This window comes from Rhinoderma darwinii, chromosome 4 (assembly GCF_050947455.1).
Source record: "Rhinoderma darwinii isolate aRhiDar2 chromosome 4, aRhiDar2.hap1, whole genome shotgun sequence".
Lineage (NCBI taxonomy): Eukaryota > Metazoa > Chordata > Amphibia > Anura > Rhinodermatidae > Rhinoderma > Rhinoderma darwinii.
In genome coordinates, this window is record NC_134690.1 from 111,893,527 (window position 1) to 111,920,403 (window position 26,877).

Below are 26,877 nucleotides of genomic sequence, written 5' to 3' on the forward strand. Positions count from 1 at the left end.
AGAAATACATGAAGACTAATTTTCAAACCGTGTTGTTTACTGATGAGTGCCGTGCAACCCTGGATGGTCCAGATGGATGGAGTAGTGGATGGTTGGTGAATGGCCACCATGTCCCAACAAGGCTGCGACGTCAGCAAGGAGGTGGCGGAGTCATGTTTTGGGAGGGAATCATGGGGAGAGAGCTGGTAGGCCCCTTTAGGGTCCCTGACAGTGTGAAAATTACCTCTGCAAAGTACGTAGAGTTTATGACTGACCACTTTCTTCCGTGGTGCAAAAAGAAGAACCGTGCCTTCTGAAGCAAAATTATCTTCATGCATGACAATGCACCATCTCATGCTGCAAAGAATACCTCTGTGTCATTGGCTGCTATGGGAATAAAAGGAGAGAAACTTATGGTGTGGCCCCCATGTTCCCCTGACCTCAACCCTATCGAAAACCTTTGGAGCATCCTCAAGCAAAATATCTATGAGGGTGGGAGGCACTTCACATCAAAACAGAAGCTCTGGGAGGCTATTCTGACATCCTGCAAAGATATTCAAGCAGAAACTGTCCAAATACTCACAAATTCAGTGGATGCAAGAATTGTGAAGGTGATATCAAAGAAGGGGTCCTATGTTAACATGTAACTTGGCCTGTTAAGTTTTTTTTTGATTGAAAGAGATTTTGATTTCTGTAAATAGGACCTCCTAATGCTGCAAATTCAACAAATTACCATTTTAGTTCTCTTTGCAACCTTTAAAATGTTTTGATCTCTGTTGTGCATAATAATTTGAAACAGTGCATTTTAAGTTTTTTACTTCTAAAAAAAAATCTGTTATCATTAGGAGATTTGTTCAATAAAATTTGCATTACACTCCAACGGTTGATGGCTCGAAGATTATACGGACTGTCATTTGCATTGACTATTTAGGAAAAACAGCGAAAAATAACATTTGCATAATAATTTGGAATGTGGTGTAATGGCTAGGAGTTTGCGGTTGCCAACGTCATAATTACTCTCGGTGGAGGAGAACCTCCAGGAGAAGTAGGCACAGGGACGGAGATGGGTGAGAGACCTAGTACCCTGGGACAAAACAGCACCCACTCCCACCTCGGAGGCGTCAACCTCCACGATGAATGGCTCCATTTGGTTAGGCTGAATCAGCACTGGGGCAGAGACAAAGCACCTCTTAAAGATCTCAAAAGCCTGGACCGCCTCGGGAGGCCAGTGGAGGAGATCAGTACCTTTACGAGTGAGGTCCGTAAGAGGCTTAGCGATGACCGAGAAGTTAGCAATAAATCTCCTGTAATAATTAGCAAACCCCAGGAAACACTGTAAGGCCTTCAGGGAGGCAGGGCGGACCCATTCTGCCCCAGCCTGAACCTTGGCAGGGTCCATGCGGAATTCATGAGGAGTGAGGATTTGACCCAAAAATGGTATCTCCTGTACCCCAAACACACATTTTTGCAAAGAGTTTGTTTTTCTGGAGTCCCTGGAGCACCTTTCTGGCATGCTCAATGTGGGAGGACCAGTCCTTGGAAAACACAAGTATATCATCAAGGTACACTACAAGAAATATCCCCAGATAGTCTCTTAAAATCTCATTTATGAAATTCTGGAAGACCGCGGGAGCATTACACAACCCAAAGGGCATGACGAGATATTCGAAATGACCTTCGGGTGTATTAAACGCGGTCTTCCACTCATCCCCCTCTCTGATACGGATGAGGTTATAAGCCCGCCGAAGATCGAACTTAGAGAACCATTGGGCCCCCTGAACCTGATTGAAGAGATCAGGAATCAAAGGAAGGGGATATTGGTTCCTTACAGTGAACAAGAGAGATTAAATATCCTACCTTTAGGGAGCCTTGCTCCTGGTGCCAAATCGATTGCGCAATCGTACTCTCTATGAGGATGTAACTCTTCGGAGGCCTTTTTAGAAAAGACATCAGCGAAGTCCTGAATAAACTCAGGTAGAGTGATCACCTCCTCAACGAGAGAAACCAAATTAATAGAAAAATATGACGTCATGCATTCATTACCCCATTTAGTAAGATCATCAGTATTCCAGTTAAAAGTGGGATTATGCGTCTGCAACCAAGGGAGGCCTAAAATCAAATCGGACGATAACTCCTGCATCACTAATACAGAACACTGCTCCAAATGAATGGAGCCAACAATGAGTTCAAAAACAGGGGAATGCTGCATAAAATAAAAATTGGCAAGCGGTGTGGAGTCTATACCCACTACCGGGACAGGTTTAGGCAAATCAATTAGTGGCATAGCTAGAAACATAGCAAATTCCACAGACATAATATTAGCAGCAGACCCTGAATCCACGAAGGCACTCCCGGTGGCAGACCTACCATCAAAAGAAACCTGATAGGGAAGCAAGATTTTATTAGGCTTCATATTTACGGGAAATACCTGTGCGCCCAAGCGACCTCCCCGATGGTCACTTAGGAGCGGAAGTTTTCCGGCTGCTTATTCTTGTGCCTGGGACAGGAGTTCAATTGATGCTTGTCATCCCCACAGTAGAAGCAGAGACCATTCCTCTTGCGGAAATCTCTATGTTGTTGGGGAGACACGGAGGCCCCGAGTTGCATCTGTTCATCCGAGTTCTCCGTGGAAGAACGAAGCAACGGAACCTCTGGAGCCATCATAGGGGAGCCAAAAGTGAAGGCACCAGAATGTTCAAGTCGTCGTTCCCTGAGACGTCGGTCAAGACGTACCGCTAAAGCCATAGCCTGATCCAGAGAGTCTGAGGAGGGATAGCTAACTAACAGGTCTTTCAGGGCGTTCGACAGAACCAATCTAAACTGGCACCTCAAGGCAGGGTCATTCCACCGAGAAGCTACACACCACTTCCTAAAGTCAGAACAGTACTCCTCAACGGGTCTCTTACCCTGACGTAAAGTCACCTGCTGACTCTCGGCCAAGGCAGTCTTGTCAGTCTCGTCATAGATGAGCCCGAGAGCAGAAAAAAAAGGTCAACAGAAGAAAGTTCATGGGCGTCAGGAGCCAAGGAGAAGGCCCATTCCTGGGGGCCGTCCTGGAGCTGGGACCTAATTATACCCATATATCTTAGAACCTGAGGAGTGGGGTCTTAATCGAAAATAGAGTCTACAACTCTCCCGAAGAGAGAAAAAGGTCCTTCGGTCCCCTGAGAACCGGTCAGGCAACTTGAGGTGGGGTTCAAGAGGTGAGGTGAAGGGCACTACCTGGGTAGCATCCCGCTGGTTGAACCTCTGAGCGAGGTCTTGGACCTGTAGGGAGAGACCCTGCATTTGCTGAGCCAGGGCCTCAAGGGGGTCCATAGTAGAGTCAGGGACCATGGTAAGAAAAGGTATGGGGCCTGTGATTATGTAATAAATCGGGGTAGGGAGACGGACAGGTGAGCCCTAATCTACACGCAACTCAGTCCCTGCCTACTTGCACGGCCCATCCTAAGTGACGGCGTACAAGTGGGCGATGGTCCCTACGCTCAGTAAGTGCAAGACAGACAACACAAGACAAGGGCACACAGAAGCAAGGGGGGGTAGGGGCAGTTGCCCACGGAGACACCGTGAGCAACAGGCATTGGTGAACGAGCCGAAACAAACCAGGGGAGTACGTAGGAGCAAAATCAGAGCAGGAGAATAGTCAGGCAAGTCAGGGTCAATAAGTAACAGTGGTCAATCGGGTGAATAGCAGGAATCGCAGAGCCAGGAAACCAGACAATGACAGGCAAGGAGCATGCTGCAAGTGAGGGTATAAATAGACCAAGGGCAGGAGCTAGAACCGTCAGGCCAGGCTGTGATAGGTTCTCCCTCTCCTCAGCCTGCAAGCCTGAGTGGTAACAGATCGCGTCACTCTAGCAGACCTTGGAGCTGATGAGGGCTGATTATCCCCGGGCGTCGACACAGAACCTGTGTCTGGCAAACCCTTTACAAATAGTTCTGCAACAGGCTTGGAGGCACGGCTTAGGCCTTAATCACACGACAGGGTCCGAGTGTCGGCCGATAAAATCGGCCGTTTTGGGTTGCTTTTCCCGGCCGGTTTGCATCCGTTTTACATCCGTTCCGGGCCGTGTTGCCGTTTTTAACGGCCGATTTTGACCTGTTTTGCATCAGTTTTTTTCCCTGTCCGTTTTAAAATCGGATGAATTTAATTTGTACATTTTTGCCACAAACTTCCCTCTGCAGATAATGCCACACACTGCCTTCTGTAGATACTGCCACAGCCCCCCTGTAGGCAGTGCCACACATCCCCCATGTAGGTAGTGCCACACATCACCCTGTAGGTAATGCCACACAGCCCTCTGTAGATAGTGGCACACAGCCCCCTCTAGGTAGTGGCACACAGCCCCCTATAGGTAGTGGCACACAGCCCCCTGTAGGTAATGCCACAGCACTCTGTAGGTAATGCCACACAGCCCCCTGTAGATAATGCCACACAGCCCCCCCATAGGTAATGCCACAAAGCTCCCTGCAGGTAGTTCTACACAGCACCCCCCCCCCTTTAGATGGCACCCCCCTACCTGTCTATAGATAGAGCCACCGTTCCAGGAGAAGTCCCTGACTTCAATGTCCTTCAAAAGTGCCTGACATCACTGTGTCCATATATGGACACAGTGAAGTCAGGGACTTCTCCTGGAGCGGAATCCCCGGCCACATATATGGACAGTGAAGTTAGGGACTTCTCCTGGAGCGGAAACATCAGCCACAGCGTCGGGGATTCCACTTCAGAAGTTCCTGACTTCACGGTGTCCATATATGGACACAGTGAAGTCAGGGACTTCTTCTGGAGCGGAAACACCGGCCACAGCGCCTGGGATTTCGTTTCAGAAGTCCCTGATGTCACTGTGTCCATATATGGACAGTGAAGTCAGGGACTTCTCCTGGAGCGGAATCCCCAGTCCCCGACCACAGCTTTGCCGAAGCTGTGGCTGGGGATTGGGGATTCCGCTCCTACAGGAAGCAAAAAAATACCCTCCTCCTCCTCCTCACATGCACTTCACTGTGAGGAGGAGGAGGAGAGAGCGAGCGACGGAAGACACGGCCGTCACTCGGAACAGATCCCAGTGATGACCGTGTATTACCCGGGCCCATAGAATTCTATGGGGGCCGGGCGGCCGGGAAAACGTCAGAAAATAGGTCAAGTACCATTTTTTGACGGCCGGGTTTCCTGGGCTGTCAAAAAATTGGTTGTGTGAATAGCCCCATTTGGGGTCTATTATTCCTACTGCGGCCGTGCGACGGACGTTTTTTGAACGGCCGTCACACGGTCGGGAAACCCTGTCGTGTAAATGGGGCCTTAGTGTGCGGCAAGACCTGTTCTACAGCCACATTGCAACGACACTAAGCCTATATTCAGACGAGTGTTGTAAAACGCCTCAGTGTTTCTTGAGGGAAAAATCGCTGATTTTAAATCAGTATGATCATAGAGTGCGTTCCATGTGTCAATTTTTCACATCCGTGTAGCATTCAGTAATCATCGGTTTTTCACGTGCGTCAAAATAAACCTGACTACTTTTTTTTCAGCTTCTCCTAGCAAGAAAAAAATGGACCGCACTCGGATTGCGTTAATGTGCTGTCCAATTTTTTCCTTGACCCATTGACTTCGGACCAAAGTAGTACATGCCATGATTTTCTCTGCACAGACAGCTGGTCCGTGCGGAAATTCAGACATGTATATGAGACCATTGACTTTAATGGGTCAGTATTCTGTCCGTGTGTTGTCTGTTATACACTTGGACAGCACCCAGATGTGAACATCGCTCGTCTGAATAGGTTCTTAGAGTACGACCTTATTGCCCACTGCTACTTGGAGTGTTGCCAGCTACCGTAGCGTGCGTGCGACGCCATACACTTATTGCTTTCTGACAGGAGCTATCACCTACCGATCTATTGCTATGATAACAGGTAGCTTGAGATTGAGAAGAAGAAATACTGCTTTATTTATTTTGTTATAGCCACTGTCTACTCAACAAAGTTGTCAATTCGGTCTAAAGTAACATATGCAAACATTAGACTAACCATAGTATATGCTATAGGCATTTAGTGGTGGCGGGAGATAAAACTATATGACTAGCCATGACTAATGTAACCTAATCACAGTATTGTTAAGAATTTATCACTTTCATTAATTTTTAAATCAAAGTGAACTGAAAGGAATAATGGACTTACGAGTGGAATGTGTCATTGCTCTGGCGTTCACAGAAGATTCCAACGCAGTCCTTGGCTTCACTGTCTGTATATCCTTTATCATACAATTGTGTCAGTCCAATTGTAAATGAGAATAGGACAAGAAGGAACATGCCAAGGAATTTTCCAAAATCTTGTAACATCTGACCCATGGATATCTGAAAAAACAATTTGCCATAACACAAGTTTAATGTATCATCAATAATCATTAAATAATATTTCATATCATCTCTGTGCACATTCATGAAGCAGAAAATTATAAGTCATTTTTTATTTACTATTACAAGTAGAACTCCTATTGAAAACTCTTACCGAACATGACCATCAACTATAGAGGAATGCTGGACATAGTACATAATGTCCTTCAAAAAAATTTGCCAGGTCCTTCAACCTTTACTTTAATCTCATAAATACTTTTTCTGCTCTCATGAAATTTCTACTTAAACAGAACTTCAAAGTAAAAACTAGATTTTAGATTTCGATTTCCTTCTTTAATAGGATTAAATGTTTTAACATCTGAAGCCCAAGGGATATTAGCCTGTAGCAAAAAGAAAACATGCATGACTTCCCAAGTTTAGCAAAGTCATGTTGTTGTCTATTCTCTGGCAAATGCAGTCAGGGAAATCGTTGTGAAAGAGTATAAATCCAGGAATGATTATATCCAGCTCAGATTACAGCTGGAGGATAACAGTTCATGTGCTGTATTGACATTTTTTGCTCTGTTGGTTACCAGATACAGCGGAGATTGCTCTGCTGCCCACTGTAACTCTGGGTTACAGAAACAAAATTCATGCAGAGGATTGCAGGTTTATGATGACTTACAAGCAATAGAAAAAAATAACATAAAAATCATATCTTGTTGTTCCCAGTTGTTAGTTCAATATTGATGTGTACAAATACGTATTAATATATGGTGATATAGGTTACTGCCATGCTATATGCTGCTGCAACTACACTAATAATATAACTATTATGTGGTAGAATAGTAACATACAGAATAAGCACAGACCTAAAGATGACATCCACCAAAGCATGTCTTCTAAAGTGAACTGTCCCAAATTACAAGTATATGTATTTTAGTATTTTATAGTTTGCATTTATATGAATATAAAATGTAACAAATACAAGCCAAAATTGTGAGCTTTGTAAGCTGTTTATTAATTGTGGTATCACAAAAACATCCTTTACTGGGACAGCTTGGTTGGCCAGAGATTTTTAATTAATGTGCAGTCCCTGGCTGTATCACAGAGGTTTACAATTTTGCATTTTAATCTTATCTATTGTCACGGCGCGGGGTGTGGACCCACTGGGCCGTACCGCATAGCGGGATAGCAGCTGGTCAAACAGGTATAGTACAAAGTCTATAGTCCAGAAAGGGTACCTGACGCAATGCAGACAGTAGCGGTGATTCTGGCTGAAGATAAGGCTCCGGCAGTTGACGGACACCCGGCGGGGTGTGACTCAGTCGATGCAGTGAAAGACACAACTTGACTTAGACTCTAGACGGCACAGAGGCACAGTAGCACAGGATACAGGGTACAGGCAGCAGGAACGGGTATCACTGGGAACTGGAAAACACTAGGAGACCATTTGCAAGACAAACTTTAGGTATACAACAACGCTCAGACAAAGATCAAGAGGGCAGAGCCCTTTTTATAGTCCAGCAGCATTCTGGACTGATTACAGACTTCCTGCAATTGTGCGCGCGCGCCCTGCGGGAGGCAGTCTCAGATCCAGGAAGTGAGTGCCGGCGTCTCACAGGAGGAAGACGCTGCAGGGAACTCACGTGTCCATGGCTGCGGCCCTTTGGAGGGTAAGTCAGAACGACCATAGACGGCCATAGACGTTACAGTATCCCCCCTCTTATGCCCCCTCTTCTTGGGGCCAGATGGGGAGAGAAACTTCTTCACGAGGACAGGGGCATCGATGTTCTCCTCTGGCTCCCAAGACCTCTCTTCTGGACCGAATCCCCTCTAATACACCAAATAAAATGTCCTTCCTCCCACTTTCTTGGTGGCCAGGATCTCCCTTACTTCGAAAGTCCCTGACGAGCCGCCAGGAGCCACTGCGGAATTAGGAGTCCTGGAGTAGCGGTTCAGGACCACGGGCTTCAGCAGGGAGACATGGAAGGAGTTAGGAATCTTGAGGGTAGGAGGCACCTGAAGCTTGTAAAACACAGGGTTAATCTGTAGCAGGATCTCGAAGGGTCCGAGGAACCTGGGAGCAAACTTGCAGGATGGTACCCTCAGCCGCATATTCCTAGAAGACAGCCAGACCTTCCTACCTGGAAGAAACTGAGGCGGCTCTCGTCTTCTAGTGTCTGGCTTTCTCTTCATGCGGTCCACCGCCAGCAGAATAGAAGATTGGGTCTGTTGCCATATCTGCAGAAAGTCCCTGAAGGTAGAGTCAGCTGCAGGCACCTGGGATATAGTAGAGACAGGAAGAGGTATTTGAGGATGTTGGCCGTAGACGATGAAGAATGGACTGGAGGTGGTGGACTCACTAGTATGGCTATTATAGGATAACTCAGCCCACGGGAGCAGCTGCACCCAGTCATCATGCCGCCTGGAGACAAAGTGCCGCAGATAGTTCTCCATAATCTGGTTAACCCTTTCGACTTGACCATTGGACTGGGGATGATAGGCCGAGGAGAAGTTCAACTTTACACCGGTGAGACCGCAGAGTGCTCTCCAGAACTTTGAAGTGAACTGGACCCCTCGATCCGAGACAATATGCAGATGCAAGCCGAGCAGACGAAAGATTTGTTGAACAAAGAGGTAGGCCAGTCGAGCAGCAGAAGGCAGGCCAGTCAGGGGAACAAAATGAGCCATTTTAGAAAATCGATCCACCACCACCCAGATCACACTGCATACCGCAGAGAGAGGCAGATCAGTGACAAAGTCCATTGCAACATGCTGCAAAGGGGCATCGGGCACAGGCAGTGGTTGGAGCAGACCAGCTGGTCTGGAGTGGGCAACTTTGTTTGCTGCGCATACCGTACAGGAGACAAAGTCCATTACGTCTTTGGTGAGCGTGGGCCACCAGAACTGATGGGCAATTAGGTCTCGGGTCTTACGGGCACCCGCGTGACCTGCCAGCTTGGAACTGTAACCCCAGCGAAGGATTCTTCCTCTGCCAGACATACAAAAGTCCTTCCCAGAGGAATGTCTCTAACTTGGAGAGGGTTAACAGAGAAGATGCAGGAAGGATCAATAATATTCTGTGGGGACTCCACAGTGTCCTCTGTTTCAAACGACCTAGACAAGGCAGTGGCCTTCACATTCTTGTCGGCAGGTCGGTAGTGGAGTTCGAACCAGAACCGAGCAAAGAACAATGAACAACTGGCTTGACGAGGATTCAGCCATTGAGCCGTCTGTAGATAGGTCAGGTTCTTTTGATCCGTGAAGACCAGGATAGGATGAGCTGCGCCTTCCAGTAGGTGACTCCACTTCTGCAGGGCCAGCTTGATTGCCAGTAACTCCCGATCCCCAATCAAGTAGTTGCACTCTGCGTGAGAAAACAGCTTAGAATAGTAGCCACATACCACAGTCTTGCCTTTCGAACCTCTCTGGAACAAAAGTGCACCGGCACCAACAAAGGAAGCATCCACCTCTAATGAAAACTGTAGGGTTACATCAGGGTGATGAAGCATAGATGCTGACATGAAGGCCTTTTTTAGTGAGGGTAGACATGGGGGCTGTCAATGAAGAGAAGTTGGGAATGAACAGCCGGTAGAAGTTGGCGAGTCCTAGGAAGCGTTGCATGGCCCTTAAGCCTTGGAGGCGTGGCCATTCCAGGACAGCCTTTACCTTCTCAGGGTCCATTTTGAGACCCTGATCGGAGATGATATAGCCCAGGAAGGGTAGAGACTTCTTTTCAAACACACACTTCTCCAGCTTGGCATAAAGATGATTTTCCCTTAATCGAAGTAACACCTGGCGGACATGACTCTGATGAGTTACAAGATCTGGGGAAAAAATCAAAATGTCATCGAGATACACCACAACATAGAAATAGAGGAGATCACGAAAAATTTCATTGACAAATTCTTGAAACACCGCGGGAGCGTTACACAGGCCGAAGGGCATGACCAGGTATTCGTAGTGTCCATCACGCGTATTAAATGCAGTCTTCCACTTGTCACCCTGACGAATCCGGATTAGATTGTATGCCCCCCGCGGGTCTAGTTTAGAAAAAAAAATTGCCCCCCGTATGCGATCAAACAGTTCCGAAATCAAAGGCAATGGGTACCTGTTCTTCACTGTGATCTGGTTGAGGCCTCGGTAGTTAATGCAGGGTCGGAGGCATCCATCTTTCTTCTTGACGAAGAAAAACCCGGCTCCGGCCAGGGATGAGGATTTACATATGACAAAAAGACAAAATATAGTTCTGAAAGCATCCGATAAGGGTGGGAATATTGTAGTCATGAGCAGGGAAGATTATAAAAAGATGTGTGAGGATATTCTGCTTAATCCTGAATGCTATACCATTCTAAAAGATAACCCCACAGACAAATTCAAAAAGGAACTTCTAGATATGCTTCGCGATGCGAAGAGTAGAGCACTTATTAGTGCCAGTGAGTTTAACTTTTTATATCCCCAATTTCCTACTCTGGCTTGCTTCTATAGTCTACCCAAAATCCACAAAGGGTATCCGCCTCTGCGTGGTAGGCCAATTGTATCAGGCATCAATAATTTAACCCAGAATGTGAGCACATATATAGATGTGTCCTGAGTCTGTCATCATATGTGCGGGACACAATGGATGTTTTGAAACAGATTGATGGTGTTACACTGGAACGAGGTACTTTGCTGGCAAGCTTGGATATAGAGGCATTATATTCCTCTATTCCACATGAACTTGGCTGCCAAGCAGTTGAATACTTCCTTAGAACACGAGGTACCCAGTATATGGCTCACAATCAGCTCATATTACAAATGCTACATTTTATATTAGAGAAAAACATCTTTGTTTTTGAGGATCGTATTTTTCACCAACAACGTGGTACAGCAATGGAGAGCCCTACAGCCCCCACGTACGCTAATTTATATCTTGGTTGGTGGGAAGAGACAGTGGTTTTTGGTGAGAAATTTTCGGAATGGACCTCATCAGTAGGTCTTTGGTTAAGATATATTGATGACGTGCTCATACTATGGAATTCTACTGTGGAGGATTTTCATGCCTTTGTGTCAGCCCTTAATAAAAATGATCTGGGCCTAAGATTTACGAGCAAGATTAGTGATCTGGCATTATCATTTCTAGATCTTCAGATCACTAAGACAAAGGATGATACAATCTTTACCAAGGTACACCGAAAAGAGACATCTTCAAATAGCTTCCTACAGTGGAATAGTTGCCACCCTTATCCCCTCAAACGAGGTATCCCTAGGGGCCAATTTATGAGAGTTCGTAGGAATTGTAGCACTCTGGATGATTTTGAGCTGCAGTCCAAAGATTTGGCCTTGAGATTAAAGGATAGGGGTTTTCCAAGGGGAGTAATTCGGAAGGCCTATTAGGCGGCAAGGGACTCGGATAGGACTAGTCTCTTAGTTCCTAAGGGTAAGAAAGAAGAAAAAATCACTAGGCTTATAGGCACCTTTGATTCCAAACAACCAGAAATTATGCGAATATTGAAAAAGTACTGGCGTATCCTCAGCGCAGACATAGATCTGGTAGATCATATTACTCGCCAGCCATCAGTTACGTTCCGGAGGGGTAAGAACATCAGGGACAGGGTGATGCAAAGTTGCTTTGATCCCATATTACACAAAGGGACATGGCTGGATAGGAAGATCCCAGGTACATACAAATGTGGCAGTTGTAGAGCTTGTAGTTTTATTCAGAATGGGAGAAAATTCAAATGTGTAACGACAGGTTTGGAGTTTGATATACGTGATTTTGTGAATTGCAAAACAGCAGGAGTGGTATATCTTATCACATGCCCATGCCCACTAAATTATGTGGGCAAAACCATTCGGCAATTTCGTCGGCGGATAAGGGAACATGTGGGGGATGTGACAAATATGAGAGACACTCCTATATCTAAGCATGTACATGACAAACACCAGGGAAGAGCAGAATGTCTGAGATTCCAGGCGATTGAATTGGTACGACCTCCAAGATGTGGAGGAGACTGGGATAATCTAATCCTTAGGAAAGAGGCCCAGTGGATCTACAGACTGGCATGTACACAGCCAGAGGGTTTGAATGAGCAAACTAATTTTGCTTGCTTTATTTAGTAACATTATAGGTGGACATGATCTCTATGTCTAGCTTATTGTAATACAATGTCGATATAGTGTCAGATGCTGATATAGTAAATAATCTATTGGTAAAAACACGAAATGCTGCTCACAGGCAAAAGCATTTTATTGTGTTTCATTCATATCATTTTGTGCACAGAGTGTCTATTGGATGTAAGGTTGTCAGACTGTTGTGTTTGAGTTGGACGACAGTCTGAATCTCAGGCAAATACGTATAGCTCCGTCCCTGAAATGGGAGGGCTTGAGGCGATAATGAGATGCACTCCACGGCCCCGCTGTGCGCCTGCGCGGCAGGCGTGTGGTAGTGTTGATCTTCCGGGAGCGTCAGTTGACGCGCCGGGAGTCACATGGCCACACGTCACTGTCTACGTGGGTGACGGTGGTTGGTCGGTTTCGAGGCTTTGCCCCAGCCCAGGGGGAGGAGCATTAATTATAAGAACTCCGAGTCCTTAGTGAAGTGTGCCGCTGTCATCCATGCGAGCACGCTTCCGTGTGTGTGTGTAGCAGAATATCTGTAACAATTATCTATCACTGGCACTTTAGCTAGATTATGATAAACATTGACCCCTGATGAATTGACATACAGAAACGCGTAGGGTCCGAAGTTAAGGGATTATAGTGTAGGTTATAGTGGTATCGTGAGGCAATCTCTGCACTGGGCTAACTAGGAGCGGTAACTGATACACCAATGTTAAACGCTGATCCATGACATATCTGTTGAATGCAATTCAAGGAGAGTTCGCAAATGAATTGATAATTGCAGGCATTATTTAATACGTCTTTAAACAAACATGGTGGGGCTTTTTTCTCACAGTGGTGATTGTACCCCTGTTATTTTAGAGAGTTTTCTAAATAAAATTAACATTTTTACTCATTAAATAATTCAGTGAATTCTTTTACATATGAAGCCCCCTCCAGATTCTCCTTAATGTAGGCTGACATAGACTGGGTCTCAGTCAAGGAGAGAGGGTATACTCTACCGCGAAGAGGGGACGAATCAAAAACCAAGTCGATAGGGCAATCATATGCTCGATGTGGTGGCAATGTCTCTGCTTCATTCTTGTTGAAGACATCTGAGAACATAGAGTAACTAGGAGGCAACCCTGCCAATGACTGATGCGGAGGAGACTAAGGCGGATGGATATGCACCAGACAGCAGTCGAGACACTTGGGACCCCACTGGAGAACCTCTCCAGAGTTTCAATCCAGGACTTGGGCATGTAAACGGAGCCAAGGCAAACCCAGCAGCACGGGTTTGACGGCCTTGGGCAGGACAAACAGGGAGATGAAAAACTCCCACTTGGAGTATTAACGGCTTGGTCACAGACAAAACTGGGTCAGGCAATGGCAGTCCATCTACCGAGGCAACAATCAACGGCCTTTCCAGCAGAACAGTGGGCAACTGAAGAAGATCCACAAGGTCTTGGCAGATGAAATTGGCTGCAGAGCCAGAGTCCAGATAGGCAGAGACCGGGTGGGGCCTCTCGCTAGCGACGATGGTCACAGGAATGAACAGTTTGGAGGACAGTTCTCTATTAAATGCAGTATCGCCCAGGGTTGTCTCTCCAACCAATCCCAGGCGTTGGGGTTTTTTGGCTTCTGAGGACACAGACGCACGACATTGCCAGCGAGGCCACAATATAAACGGAGTCCAGAGGTGTGCCTGCGCTGTTTCTCTTGAACGGACAGTTTAAGCCGATCTACCTGCATCGGAACATCGGGTGGAGCAGTAGGAGAAGGCAAGAGGGGTTGCTGGAAGTTGCGCGCCAGTCTAGGAAGCCATCTCTCCTGTTGAACTTCTTGAGATCTCTCTCTTATCCTTATGTCCACTCGAGTAGCAAGTAGAATCAGGTCGTCCAAGGCAGGTGGTAGATCTCGAGCAGCAAGTTCGTCCTTGATCTCGGGTGATAGGCCATGCCAGAAGGATGCTACCAAGGCCTCATTGTTCCAGGACAGTTCTCCTGCCAGGGTCCGGAACTGGATGGTGTATTTGCCCACGGAGGCGTCCTCCTGGCGAAGGTTAAAGATAGCAGTGGCTGCCGACGAGACTTGTCCAGGCTCCTCGAATACAGTACGGACTAACCGCACGAACCCTTGGAAGTCTCGGGTCTCGGGTCCCTGTCGTTCCCAGAATGGGTTCGCCCACACCAGTGCCTAGCCGGCAAGTAGAGACATAATGAAGTTGATCCTGGCTCCGTCCGAAGGAAATGCTCAGACGTGCAGAGTGAATATGGCATTGGTTCTGAAACCCCCTGCAGTACTTACGTATCCATGGAACCGAGGTGGCGATGGCAGCGAGAACCGAGGATCCGAACCGGAGCTGCAAGGAGGTGAAGCAAGAGGGTCGATCGGAGGAGCTTGAATAGGAGTAGCGAAGGAAGTAGCTAGCGCCCCTAGCTGCTGTACCATGGAGTCTACTGCCACAAGAAGTTGATCCCGTCGTGCTCGCAGATCCTGCAGGTCCGCCTGCATGGCTTGGGAGGGTAACATACCCTTGAATTGACCAGCGGGGTCTATGGCCTGAGTGTACTGTCACGGTGCAGGGTGTGGACCCACTGGGCCGTACCGCGTAGCGGGATAGCAACTGGCCAAACAGCTATAGTACAAAGTCTATAGTCCAGAAAGGGTACCCGAGGCAATGCAGACAGTAGCTGTGATTCAGGCTGAAGATAAGGCTCCAGCAGTAGACGGACACCCGGGGGGGGTGTGACGCAGTCGATGCAGCGGAAGACACAACTTGACTTCGACTCTAGACGGCACAGAGACACGGTAGCACAGAATACAGGGTACAGGCAGCAGGAACAGGTAACAATGGGAACTGGAAAACACTAGGAGGCCATTTGCAAGACAAACTTTAGGTATACAACAACGCTCAGGCAAAAATCAAGAGGGCAGAGCCCTTTTTATAGTCCAACAGCATTCTGGACTGATTGCAGACTTCTTGCAATTGTGCGCGCACCGGCCCTTTAAGGGAGACAGTCTCAGATCCAGGAAGTGAGTGCCGGCGTCTCATAGGAGGAAGACGCTGCAGGGAACTCACGTGTTCATGGCCGCGGCCGTCGGAGGGTAAGTCAGAACGACGGGCCGCGGCCATAGGTGTTACCTCTATGACAGCTGTAGGCTAAGAAATGCAGATTGAAGCTCCTCAGGGGCAGTGCTAATGAAGTCTCATACTGTCATATATCATCAGCTCTGTCTAGTATGATTTTATCATTGTAAAATTGGCATAATATGTACAGTAATTATATCCTCATGTACTATGGGTCTTCTATTCTGTTGCAGGGAACTGTGTGGGCCCTTATGCATATGGGACCAGGTGCAATTACATCATCTGTACACTCCATGGTATGACACTGTATAGTCTGCATCATATTGTAAGGTGTACTTTGAAAGAGTAATACACAACAATAATATTGACAATAAAATTCACCAAAAAAAAGCTCTCTCTACTTATGGTTCTACAGCTATTATAGTTTTATTCAAGAGAAATGACATTAAGCTTATTGTTCCCTTTTTCCGTTTTAATATAATTCTTCCCCTGGAAAAATTCAGACAACGATATCTGTGAGATTTCATGATTCTATCTACTTAATTACCATAAAAATTTACCCTGAATGAAAAGAAAATTATTTAAAGGGGTTATCCGAGTTATTAAAATTGATGACCTATCCTTAGGCCATCAATATTAAAACAGTGGGGTCCGACTGTCGGCACCCCCGCTGATCAGCTGTTTGAATGGGCTGCATCACTCGTACGAGTGCCTTAGACTCTTCATTGTTTACATGGTTCTCCTCTCCATTCGTACATGCACGCACTGTTACATTTGTCCCATTCACTTGGCGTCACGGCCCCTTCAAACAGCTGATTGATGGGGTGCTGACTGTCGGACTCCCACCGATCTAATATTGATGACATATTCTCAGGATAGTCCATACATTTTAATAACCTGGATAGGAAGCACTTTAACGGTTTAAGTCTGCATAACAAAAATGCATAACTTTGCTAATAGTATGCTGTATATATTTAGTACTGATCTTTTTTTCGATTCATTCAAAAATTCTTTGCAATTTCTATTGGTTGTCCTTGGAAGAAGACAAAAGTTTACTGACAGACATGTGGCATAACAGTCTAGGTAATCATGGAATATTCACAGTATATGACATAAATGCCTGATAGGTGTGGGTCCCACTCTGAAGCCCTTAACTATTGGGAGAACAGGTTTTACGTGAGCAAGCAGCGCTTGGCTCAGGGGTGTGCCTATAGGATAACATATTTAAAAAGGAAACACGGCACTCGGATTAGAGGTTCTCGGGTAGGATTCAACTCCATATTCATAAATCAAGTAAAACCCGGCACTCAAGGTTGCGATATTTAAACTTATAATTATTTTATTCTTTTTTTACAAACCACAGATACACGAAACGTTTTGGTCAATTCACGACCTTTCTCAAACAATAAATATTGCATATTATTTATCAATCAGGCTAGTAATTATGTGCTGTTTTCTGCAACGTCTCCCAATCTAGCGACGGACGTTGCAGGAAACAGTGCAGGATTATCGGCTTGATAAAAAATCTGCAATCCGATTGTTTAAAAAAGATTGTGAATTGACCAAAACGTCACGTGTATCTGTGGATTGTAAAAAAGAATAAAATAATTATACGTTTGAATATCACAACCTTGAGTGCTGGGTTTCACTTGACCTATAGGAAAATAGTCACACCCTGGCCCTGCTTCCTGAGCAGGCCACATTAGAAAAAAATAATATTAAAATTGGCATATGGTTGATGGGGGCCCAATACAGATTTTGCATTGGGGCTCAGGAGCTCTAGATTACACCTCTAACTCTTCTCTTTCCGTAACTCCTATAGACTTAATAAAGTGAACCATATGCAAATGCAGCCAACTCTCCATTGATTTTAATCCACTGATGGCCGCTTTGAATCAGCAAATGAAGGTTATGGGATCAGTGTTTTCATGATAGTTGAGGGTCCCAAAGTTACTCAGGCATTTACGACAAATTTCTGAAAATGAACTTTGTCATTAAAGAGAGGAGAAAACATAACGTAGCTCAATTAGTATCAGACAAGTAAAGCAAATTAAGTTTAAGTTATGTTAAATGTTGTCAGAACTGGAGTTTCCCATGATATTAATAGCCATGGATATAATGTCACAATTTTAACTACATGAACCATCACATCTACACTGATGTATAAATAGTGTGTGTGGAAACTTGTAAAAACACAGACAACTGCCATGAACTGCTCAATACGCAGAATTTCTAAGTAAATGATCTAACAGTGGACTGTGAATGTGAGAATCCGAGCAATATATAGTGACAGAAATACACTAAGAGGAAGGAGTGCTGTATGGATCAGAGAGTATACTCCAGAAGTTATATTCTAAATGTGAAAACTGGTCATGAACTTTTAGGGCACAAACTTCTTGTATATAATTTCAATATATAAACCGTTTTAGTAAGCTCCTCTTAGTGGTGGCTGCAAGCGGACATCATTTTAACATTTAAGCCTTTGAGAATGTACGTGATTTCGAGTTCTGCATCAGAAAAGCGACACACACACACACACACACACACAATTCCCTCAGTCTTAGGCCCCCAGAAGAGCAAATTGTTTAAAGTTTTATTATATTTTAGGAAATGAGAACACTGCATGAGTTATGTAAATTTTTCTTTGCTTAAAAAAAATTAGGTAAAACTTTGGTAATAGTATACATTTGTCAGCTTTCCCCTTAAGACAATTTTTTTTATTTTGTCCCTAAAATAAATCTGAAAAGTATTACCTAATGAAAATCGAACATGGTATAAAATAAGCCTCTTATAATCTTTTTATAGAATAGACCATGTTTACAACTTTACTTACACCATGTGTTTGTAAATCAAATTTGCAACAGAATAATCAACACCATGGCAGATAAGAAATAAGCAACTTATGTGTCTCATTATCATATCCAGATATTGGTAACAGTCTTTTAGAATGTTTAGGCTGGGAACTATCCATCTATGCACAGTGCCCGGGGGCCCATGGTTAAAGTCAGATGCACTAAAGTTTAAAAAAAGTCTTAAAAAACTGTTAAAACACTAAGTAGATTAGGTAAATGTTACCCAAAGACATTGTGCCTTATTTATCAATGTCGATATCAAAACTATCTACAGTAATAGAAATACGGACCAATCAGAGCTCAGCTTTATTTTTTTTAACCTGCTTTGAAAAAATAGTTGAAATGGGCAACAAGACAACTTTTTCTGCTAGACAGTTTTGATCAATGAGCCCCATTGTGTTAATCCAGCTCTGTATTATTACTATAATGGTTAAGGGGCCCATGAGTGTTATTCCCGGGGTCCTACACCTCTCTGCCTCTGCTTTTATACAATTTGTATATACCTTTCAAAACTTTGGATAAAGGAAAAGCCACAAGCAATTTGTCTGACACTTGCTACTGAAGCTTTTACACTACAAATGTCTATGTGTGTGGCCCCAGTCAAAAAGGTTGAGTATTTTATCGGTAGAGAAAAGTTCAGTATAATATTACAGCAGAGTATTTACCTGTAATGGTCCCAGAATTGAACTGGTTGTGTACATGAAGAAAAGACGTAGATAGCTTAGCACATTGCCAAAAGCGAAAAGACCTTCTTCCACCAGTGTGGGGTGGAATGCTTCCCAGTCCTTTCTTTCTGCAATACTGTGGAACTGTCAGAGAGGGATGAAGAACACATCTGTGAAATCAAATCTCATCTTCATTTCTTCAAGCAGTTTAGATAAACTCATGAAAAAATCAATATAATAGAAATTATAACAATCCAATTGTTGTATTACTAGATGATATAATATTATAAGGCTGGGTTCACACGACCTATTTTCAGACGTAAACGAGGCGTATTATGCCTCGTTTTACGCCTGAAAATAGGGCTGCAATACGTCGGCAAACATCTGCCCATTCATTTGAATGGGTTTGCCGACGTACTGTGCAGACGACCTGTAATTTAAGCGTCGTCGTTTGACAGCTGTCAAACGACGACGCGTAAATTGACTGCCTCGGCAAAGAAGTGCAGGGCACTTCTTTGCCACGTAATTTGAGCTGTTCTTCATTGAACTCAATGAAGCACAGCTCAAGATTTACGAGCGTCTCAGAGCGTCTCAGACGCCTCGTAAATTACGAGGAGGAGCATTTACGTGTGAAACGAGGCAGCTGTTAACAGTCTGTCTTTTCACACGTAAATGCCTCTCATCGTGTGAACATACCCTAACCCAACAATCCATATAATGTTGTAATCTTAAAGAGAAACAGTATCAAAATGCTAAAATTATTTTTGGCTAAGATGACTAAAAAAACAAAAACAAAAAAGAAGGTTGACAACCCTGATCTTATGTTAAAGAGGTTGGCCAGTCACGGCCTTGGCTAGCGCTAAAAAAAAAATAAAGGTGCTCTTGCATCTGAGCACTCTCAATGATAGCTATTGCGTTTCTTGGTCTTATAATTAAGTACTTGAGCTAAAGACAACAGGTATCCATATATTACCATCCAACAATACTAAAAATGGTAATATGACATCTAGAACTTCATATATAGAAGTAAGAAAATGTTCAGGACCACTATGCTACAAATGTTACCATAATTTTATCCCATAATGGTTGCTGTTTCATGCTGTACAATGTATATTTACCTTGCTGTGAGCCACTATTTTAAGAGCGAAGGTTGCTAAATACAATGAATTCATCACAAAGCTGAGCTGATTCCGAGATTCTTCCAAAAAATCTTCTAGACCATCATACCAAAGACGCTTTACATCTGACCAAACCATCCCTGAAAAAAGAAATATAAGGTTTCAGGGGGGCATTGATATATTAAAATATATTGTCGGTTGTCTGTCATTGTCATATATGAGATGTAGTCCTTCCAAAGGTCAATTACGTACATCCTAATAACACATCAGCCTGTGAACACACAGCAACCACCAAAATGAAAAAATAAATATATTTTTATACATCCATGTCAAGAAATGCTTTCGGATATACTGTACCTTCCCATGCCTGATATTCGTGAATAACAATATGGTTATTTATTCATCACTTGCTACTACGTTGTCTCCGCACTTGTGTTCTTGTTTGTGATGGACATGTTCCTAAATACAACATTGTAGACATATACCCACACAAATACAAGACTGATTCACTGGCTGTTTCATTGTGATGCCTGTCTCTGCTTCTAGGACACATTATAGAGTATTGGATGCTTTGAGAATCAGTGCTCAATACAAGTATTGTTATTCTGGGACAAATGGAATACATTACTATTCAAAGTAACCAATTTCAAAAGCTGGACCATCTGTCTCAAAAAATAATTGCAGCAAAGTTTGAGACAAAAAGCAAATCTAATCCACAAATCTAACAAACAGGTATTTTAACTCATTATATGGATGGAAGATCCTAATCTCTTTTCAATATTTATTGTAGCTTGAAAGTTGAGGTGGACTACAGAACCACAAATACACAATTAAGGCTTAACATGGAATGAGTCAACTGTGGTCTAAAGTGCTGTTCTTGCCGTCAAAAAGACCAGAACCCCAAGAAAAACATGACAGACCCCATTCAATGTCAATGGGTTCCATCAGGATTCATTAGGATCTGTTTGAAAACAGACCAGTCATAGGTGTCATGGCTCCGTCAAGCCACGATCCAAGTGTGAACAGAGCCAAAGTGGAATACATTCCATTTACAATATCAAATATGCTATGTGCACAATTTTCAGGGACCTGAGTAAATAGACAACTTATTGTCATTTTATGTCTCATTTTTCATTAGGATAACAAACTAGTCACAAGGTTAGGCCTCATGCACACTTCCTTCACTGTTTTATCGGCCGTTTTTGACGGATCCGTGTGCCCGTTTTGTTATCCATGTGGTTTCCGTGTGCACTCCATTTTTCCGTTTCCGAGCACCGAGCATTGTACTGTCCAGGGTGCTGAAAGAGCATAGCTGTTCAGCGCTAGTCACTGTACAGGGTGCTGAAAGAGTTAATGGGCTGCACTGATCGGCGGTAACTCTTTCAGCACCCTGGACAGTGACTAGCGCTGAAGAATGACCATGCTCGGCGCTCGCAAAATACAATTCTAATGAAATAAAAAAGTTAAAAAATCCGTTCATACTTAGAACTCCCTGCTTTTTCCTCCTGTCCGGCCTCCTGGGATGACGTTTCATCCCATGTCACTGCTACAGCCAATCACAGGCTGTAGTGGCGGTCACATGGGATAAAAGTCATAACAGAAGCCGGACTGGATGACGTCAGAAGGCCGGCCGCCTGGGATGACGCTTCATCCCATGTGACTGCCTCTGCAGCCAATCACAGGCTGCAGCGGCCACATGGACTGCCGCATCATACAGGAAGGTCGGACTGGAGGAAGAAGAGGGACTCGTCACCAAGACAACGACCGGGGTATGTATAAACTGCTTTTTATTTTATATTTGTCAGAAGCCTCTTCTCTCTATCAGTGCTGGATAGAGAGAAGTGGTTGCCGATTAGTGTAATATCTTTAATGTACTTCTGCCCGCCCGGCCGTTGCTAGGCAATGGATACGTCACACACGGACTGCACACGGATGCCTTCCGTGTGCCTTCAGTTTTTTTGATGGCCCCATTGAGTTGCATGGGCCACACGGACACGGAATCTCGGACCAAAGTAGGACATTCTCTACTTTTGTAGGAATGGAGCAACTGGACCGTCAAAAAAACTGAAGTGTGCATGGCCCCATTGAAAGGAATGGGTCAGGGTGCTAGCCGTCAGAAAAATGGCTAGCAACCTGAAGGAAAAGACTGAAGTGGGCATGAAGCCTTATGATAAAAAAGAAGTATAAGAACAAGCAAGTAAACAAACAAAATTTCATGCAGTTTACGCAGAGTTTTCATGGCAAGGGTACACTACGTTTGCCACATGCTGTTTTCCGGCAGTTTAAAATCTTCTCAGAGTTACTCTTAGAGGCAGACGAAACAGGTTTGCACATTTTGGAATACAGTGGAGCTTGTGTGACTAACGGTTTTAGGTGCCAATGTTATGTGTGGCCAGGCCACCAAGAAGCAAAACCCATTAATGACATAGTAATGTTACTGGAATGAGATGTAGTTCAGAAATGTTGTACAGATGTGCCACTAAGCTCTTCTTTATCATGGCTCTATCTGTTACAGGCCATAGATGAAGCAAACCTACAGAATATATATACTCGGATTTAGTTAGCAAAGCGTATTAAAGGGGTTTTACATCTTTAAAAACAAAATCTTCTGACAGCTGCTAATGGCGAGAAATAAATGTGTGGTCCCCCACCGGTCTCTGCTTGCATTGCTGCATTGATGGCGTGCCGTACCTATACAGAAATTATGAAAACTAATACAAGCATATATTGTCCATCACTGGCCGCAATCATTTTTTATTTCCATTGGCACTTGTCAGAACATTTTTTTTAGAATATTTAGAGTACAATATTAATTACATTTATATAGTATGGATAACATACATCTGTCTTACAAATATCATTATCCTGTGACCCTCTGTAATATCTTTCATTCACAGGTTGGCCTTAAAATTCAACCAATTTAGACAAATATTATGTTTAAAGAAAACAGAAGAAAAATTTACATCAAAGAGATACACAGATATAGGAATCACAAGACAAAGCAAAAGATAGTCAAGAAAGTACCAAAAATGTACCAGGGAAGAAGACAATTTATGTTAGTATTCAATCTGCAAGTATTCAATTCAAATAAAGAAACGGGGGGTTTATTCATTCATACAACATTTCCGCTTCTACAGGGTGGGCCATTTATATGGATACACCTAAATAAAATGGGAATGGTTGGTGATATTAACTTCTTGTTTGTAGCAAATTAGTATATGGGAGGGGGGAAACTTTTCAAGCTGGGTGTTGACCATGGCGGCCATTTTGAAGTCGGCCATTTTGTATCCAACTTTAGTTTTTTCAATGGGAAGAGGGTCATGTGACACATCAAACTTATCAAGAATTTCACAAGAAAAACAATGGTGTGCTTGGTTTTAACGTTACTTTATTCTTTCATGAGTTATTTACAAGCTTCTCTTTGTTTACAGCCATTGACATGTCGCAGAGGTTAACACATTTTATTTAGGTGTATCCATATAAATGGCCCACCCTGTATACTAAAGGCTATATCAAGTCATAAGGGAAATACAGAAGTGTCCTTCAGACTGCAGAATGGAGAGACAGGACTACACTGAGTCCATTGCGCTATGCTTAACACCCCTTCAACCACCACTTACATATGGCAATGCACATAGGGATTACCGGCTTGTCTGTGACTATTTCTTATGCTGACAATGATTCGGAACTTTCTAGAAAATGCTGCTACTGAGGAAAATGTGTTTGATACACTACATAAATTAACCCTCTGTATTGTGTGAGGGTCCTTGTTGTCTACAGCTTCATGTCGGAGTTCACAGCACAACACTTTTAATTGACCGCAGCAGCTCTAGCAGGTCAAACCTTTCACAAATGGACTTAGCAGAATGTGACCATGCAAAGCCACAGAGCTCTTCAGTATGAGCCATGTTATCCATAAAGAATGTATAACACCTCAATGAAAGTGGCAGAGATAGCCAAACCCACTAATAACAAAAGGTGTTCACATACTTTAGGCCATGGAGTGTGTCTCCAATGCTAAGTATGAATAAATTATAATATGTAGTTGGTTTTCAACAATGAAACAGTCAGCAATGGGCAGTCAGCAACTGGATACCGCTGGATACCGCTTTCTGACCAGACGCCCCCCCCCCCCCCCCTCCACCTGACCAGGCCCATTTTCAAGTTTTAGCCATGTGCCATTTTAATAGCAAATTGTTGTTTTAATCCTCTCAACTGACATGTATTTGGACTTGTTTTTCTCCGAACATTCAGATCTTTGATATTGTGTAATAAAATAAGTGATATATTTAACCTTTTTTACAATATAGAAGGAAAAATTACTATTTTTCTTTAGTTGTTTTTTACAATGCATGTAAAAAACTTCTGGAAATTGGCACAATTTTGGAATGTTTGTTTATAAATGCGTGGCTTTTGCAGGTAAAACTACTGCTGTGATATGCAAAAAAAAAGTTTTTCGCCCCATTACCGCAGTTCATTAGCTGCTTTGTGTGACCTTACCCTAAAACTGTATACATATATCGACAGATAGATAATGATTATAATCTTTGTTTATATAGTGCAAAAAAAATAATAGATAGATGATAGATAGATAGATAGATAGATAGATAGATAGATAGATAGATAGATAGATAGATAGATAGATAGATAGATAGATAGATAGATAGATAGATAGATAGATAGATAGATAGATAGATAGAGATAAAACAATTATTGAGGGCAAAAAGAAAGGGAAAGTGTAATATGTTGCATTGTGTTGGGACAATCTCCCGTTATAAAAGGTTGTGAGGAGAGGGAGATTATACAAACACTATAAAAGTTTATTATTTACTTATTTACTTTTGTCTAGAGACAGCGGGATCACGGAGGTCTGATGGAGTGGGGGGGGGGACTCTTATATTAAAACGTCCTTGCAGACATAGGTGCAGACAGACAGGATGTTTATAGTCTATAGATAATCAGCATCTGGATACATTAACCTGTTGCAGACCTGCTCCGCAATACTACAAAACACCACTTATTGAAGCAGACCTGCGCTGTACTATTGTGGAGCAGGAATAAACGGTCACTATGTAAAATCACATAAGGAAAACACAGAGATGGCAGCTGTCACAGCTGACCGACTCTGTTGCCGAGCTGGGGACCAATCAGCATGCCCCCATACCGGCAATCGCTGTGATTGGTCAGTCTTTAGAGACTGACTAATCACAGCCCTCTATGACATTTTAAACAGGAGAAAGCTCCTGTCACTGTCTCTGATCTCCTCATTTGTGTGAGATCTGTGAGGAGTTTAGAGAGATATCGACAAAGTAAAGAAAAAGCATATATATAGCCTATCTTGGTGCCCATCAGCCCTCTATAGTGCCCATCAGCCCTCTATAGTGCCCATAAGCCCTCTATAGTGCCCATCAATATATATATCTGCCTTCTTTAGTGCCCATTAGTGTATGTATATCAGCCCCCTTTAGGGCCCACCAGCCCTTTTTAGCGCCCACCAGCCCCCTTTATTGCCCACCAGCACCCTTTAGTGCCCACCTGTACCCTTTGCTACCCACTTTTTAGGGACGCTATAGTGTCCACTAGCACCCTTTACTGCCCACCCTTTAGTGATGCTATAGAGTCCACCAGCACCCTTTAGTGCCCACCAACACCGTTTACTGCTCACCTTTTAGTGACGCTATAGTTTCCACCAGCACCCTTTAATGCCCAACAGCACTAGTCCAACCTCACCCACTACTCTCATATTTTTGAGAAGTAGTTTTGTGGGAGTTGTTGTTTTTTTTTGTTTTATCTTCATTAAAAAAAAAAAAAAAAAAAAAAGTTTTCGGAATTTAGGTTCGTTTAGTGGTAATATTGTGTGCTACTTTTGCACGTCACAGTTATCGTGTCAGGGTTCTGACTTCATAAAAATAAAAAAATAAATAATACTAATTCAGGAATTTAGTTCTGCACAAGAGGCTTAGTGCAGCGTTGTTATATACTCAGAATGTCTCGTCTATTTAGTGTAGAGGAGGCATATGCCATTTTGTGTTCAGATACTGAAAGCACCAGTGAGGATGAATAAGAGTTTTTGTTATCCTCCTCCACTGATGACGAGGAACCCCCTCAGAAATGAAGCAGGGCTAGTGATCCGAATGAGCCTAGCACAAGTGACCCCAGCACGAGTGACCTCATATGGCTACCGCTTACCTCCTACACACCACAAAAGTATGGTACAAAAAACTGTCAGTGTACTTAATTGAAATGGCCCTCCTCAATTATTTTATTCTGTACTGAAGTGCTGGCAATCGTTCTAAGTACCTGGAGGACCTTGAAAAAGTTGTTCAAATATAAATTTTTAGAGACCAAAAGGAAGGAGCCAGAAGCAGGGCTTTAGGAAGTGAGGCGAATAGACTTGCCCCTGGCCAGCAAATGAAGTACCCCCAACGTAAAAAAGAGCCATCCACAAAAACGATGTCGTGTGTGGTCGAAGAGGGGTATCCGAAAGGATATGATATATCAATGCAGCACTTGCCCCTCCAAAACAGGGCTTTGCATGAAAGAATGTTTCAGAATTTACGATTCTTCATTGGATTACTAGTTGTCACCTTCATTTAAAATTGCCCACTTGTGCACTAATTCTATATAAAAAAACAAAACAAAAAAAAACACATTATACCCTTAGATGACTACCACCATGATGGCCAATAATCACCCAAGCAAAAACTATGCTTTGAAGAGCCTCATGGTACACCTTCACATCTGGGCCCCACCGTGTGCCTGTAC

At 43.7% G+C, this 26,877-nt stretch overlaps 1 protein-coding gene across 2 annotated transcripts in view; it reads right to left on the minus strand.

Annotated features, from left to right (window-relative positions):
• The window catches only part of TRPC1 (transient receptor potential cation channel subfamily C member 1), a 94,632-nt gene that overhangs the window by 32,300 nt on the left and 35,455 nt on the right, over positions 1-26,877 (minus strand). For both annotated transcript variants that reach the window (XM_075861470.1, XM_075861471.1), the window contains 3 exons: positions 20,113-20,252; positions 18,995-19,138; positions 6,148-6,323 (listed from right to left, as the gene is read on the minus strand). In XM_075861470.1, the coding sequence (XP_075717585.1) occupies positions 6,148-6,323; positions 18,995-19,138; positions 20,113-20,252 (460 nt within the window). The remainder of the gene's footprint in view (positions 1-6,147; positions 6,324-18,994; positions 19,139-20,112; positions 20,253-26,877) is intronic.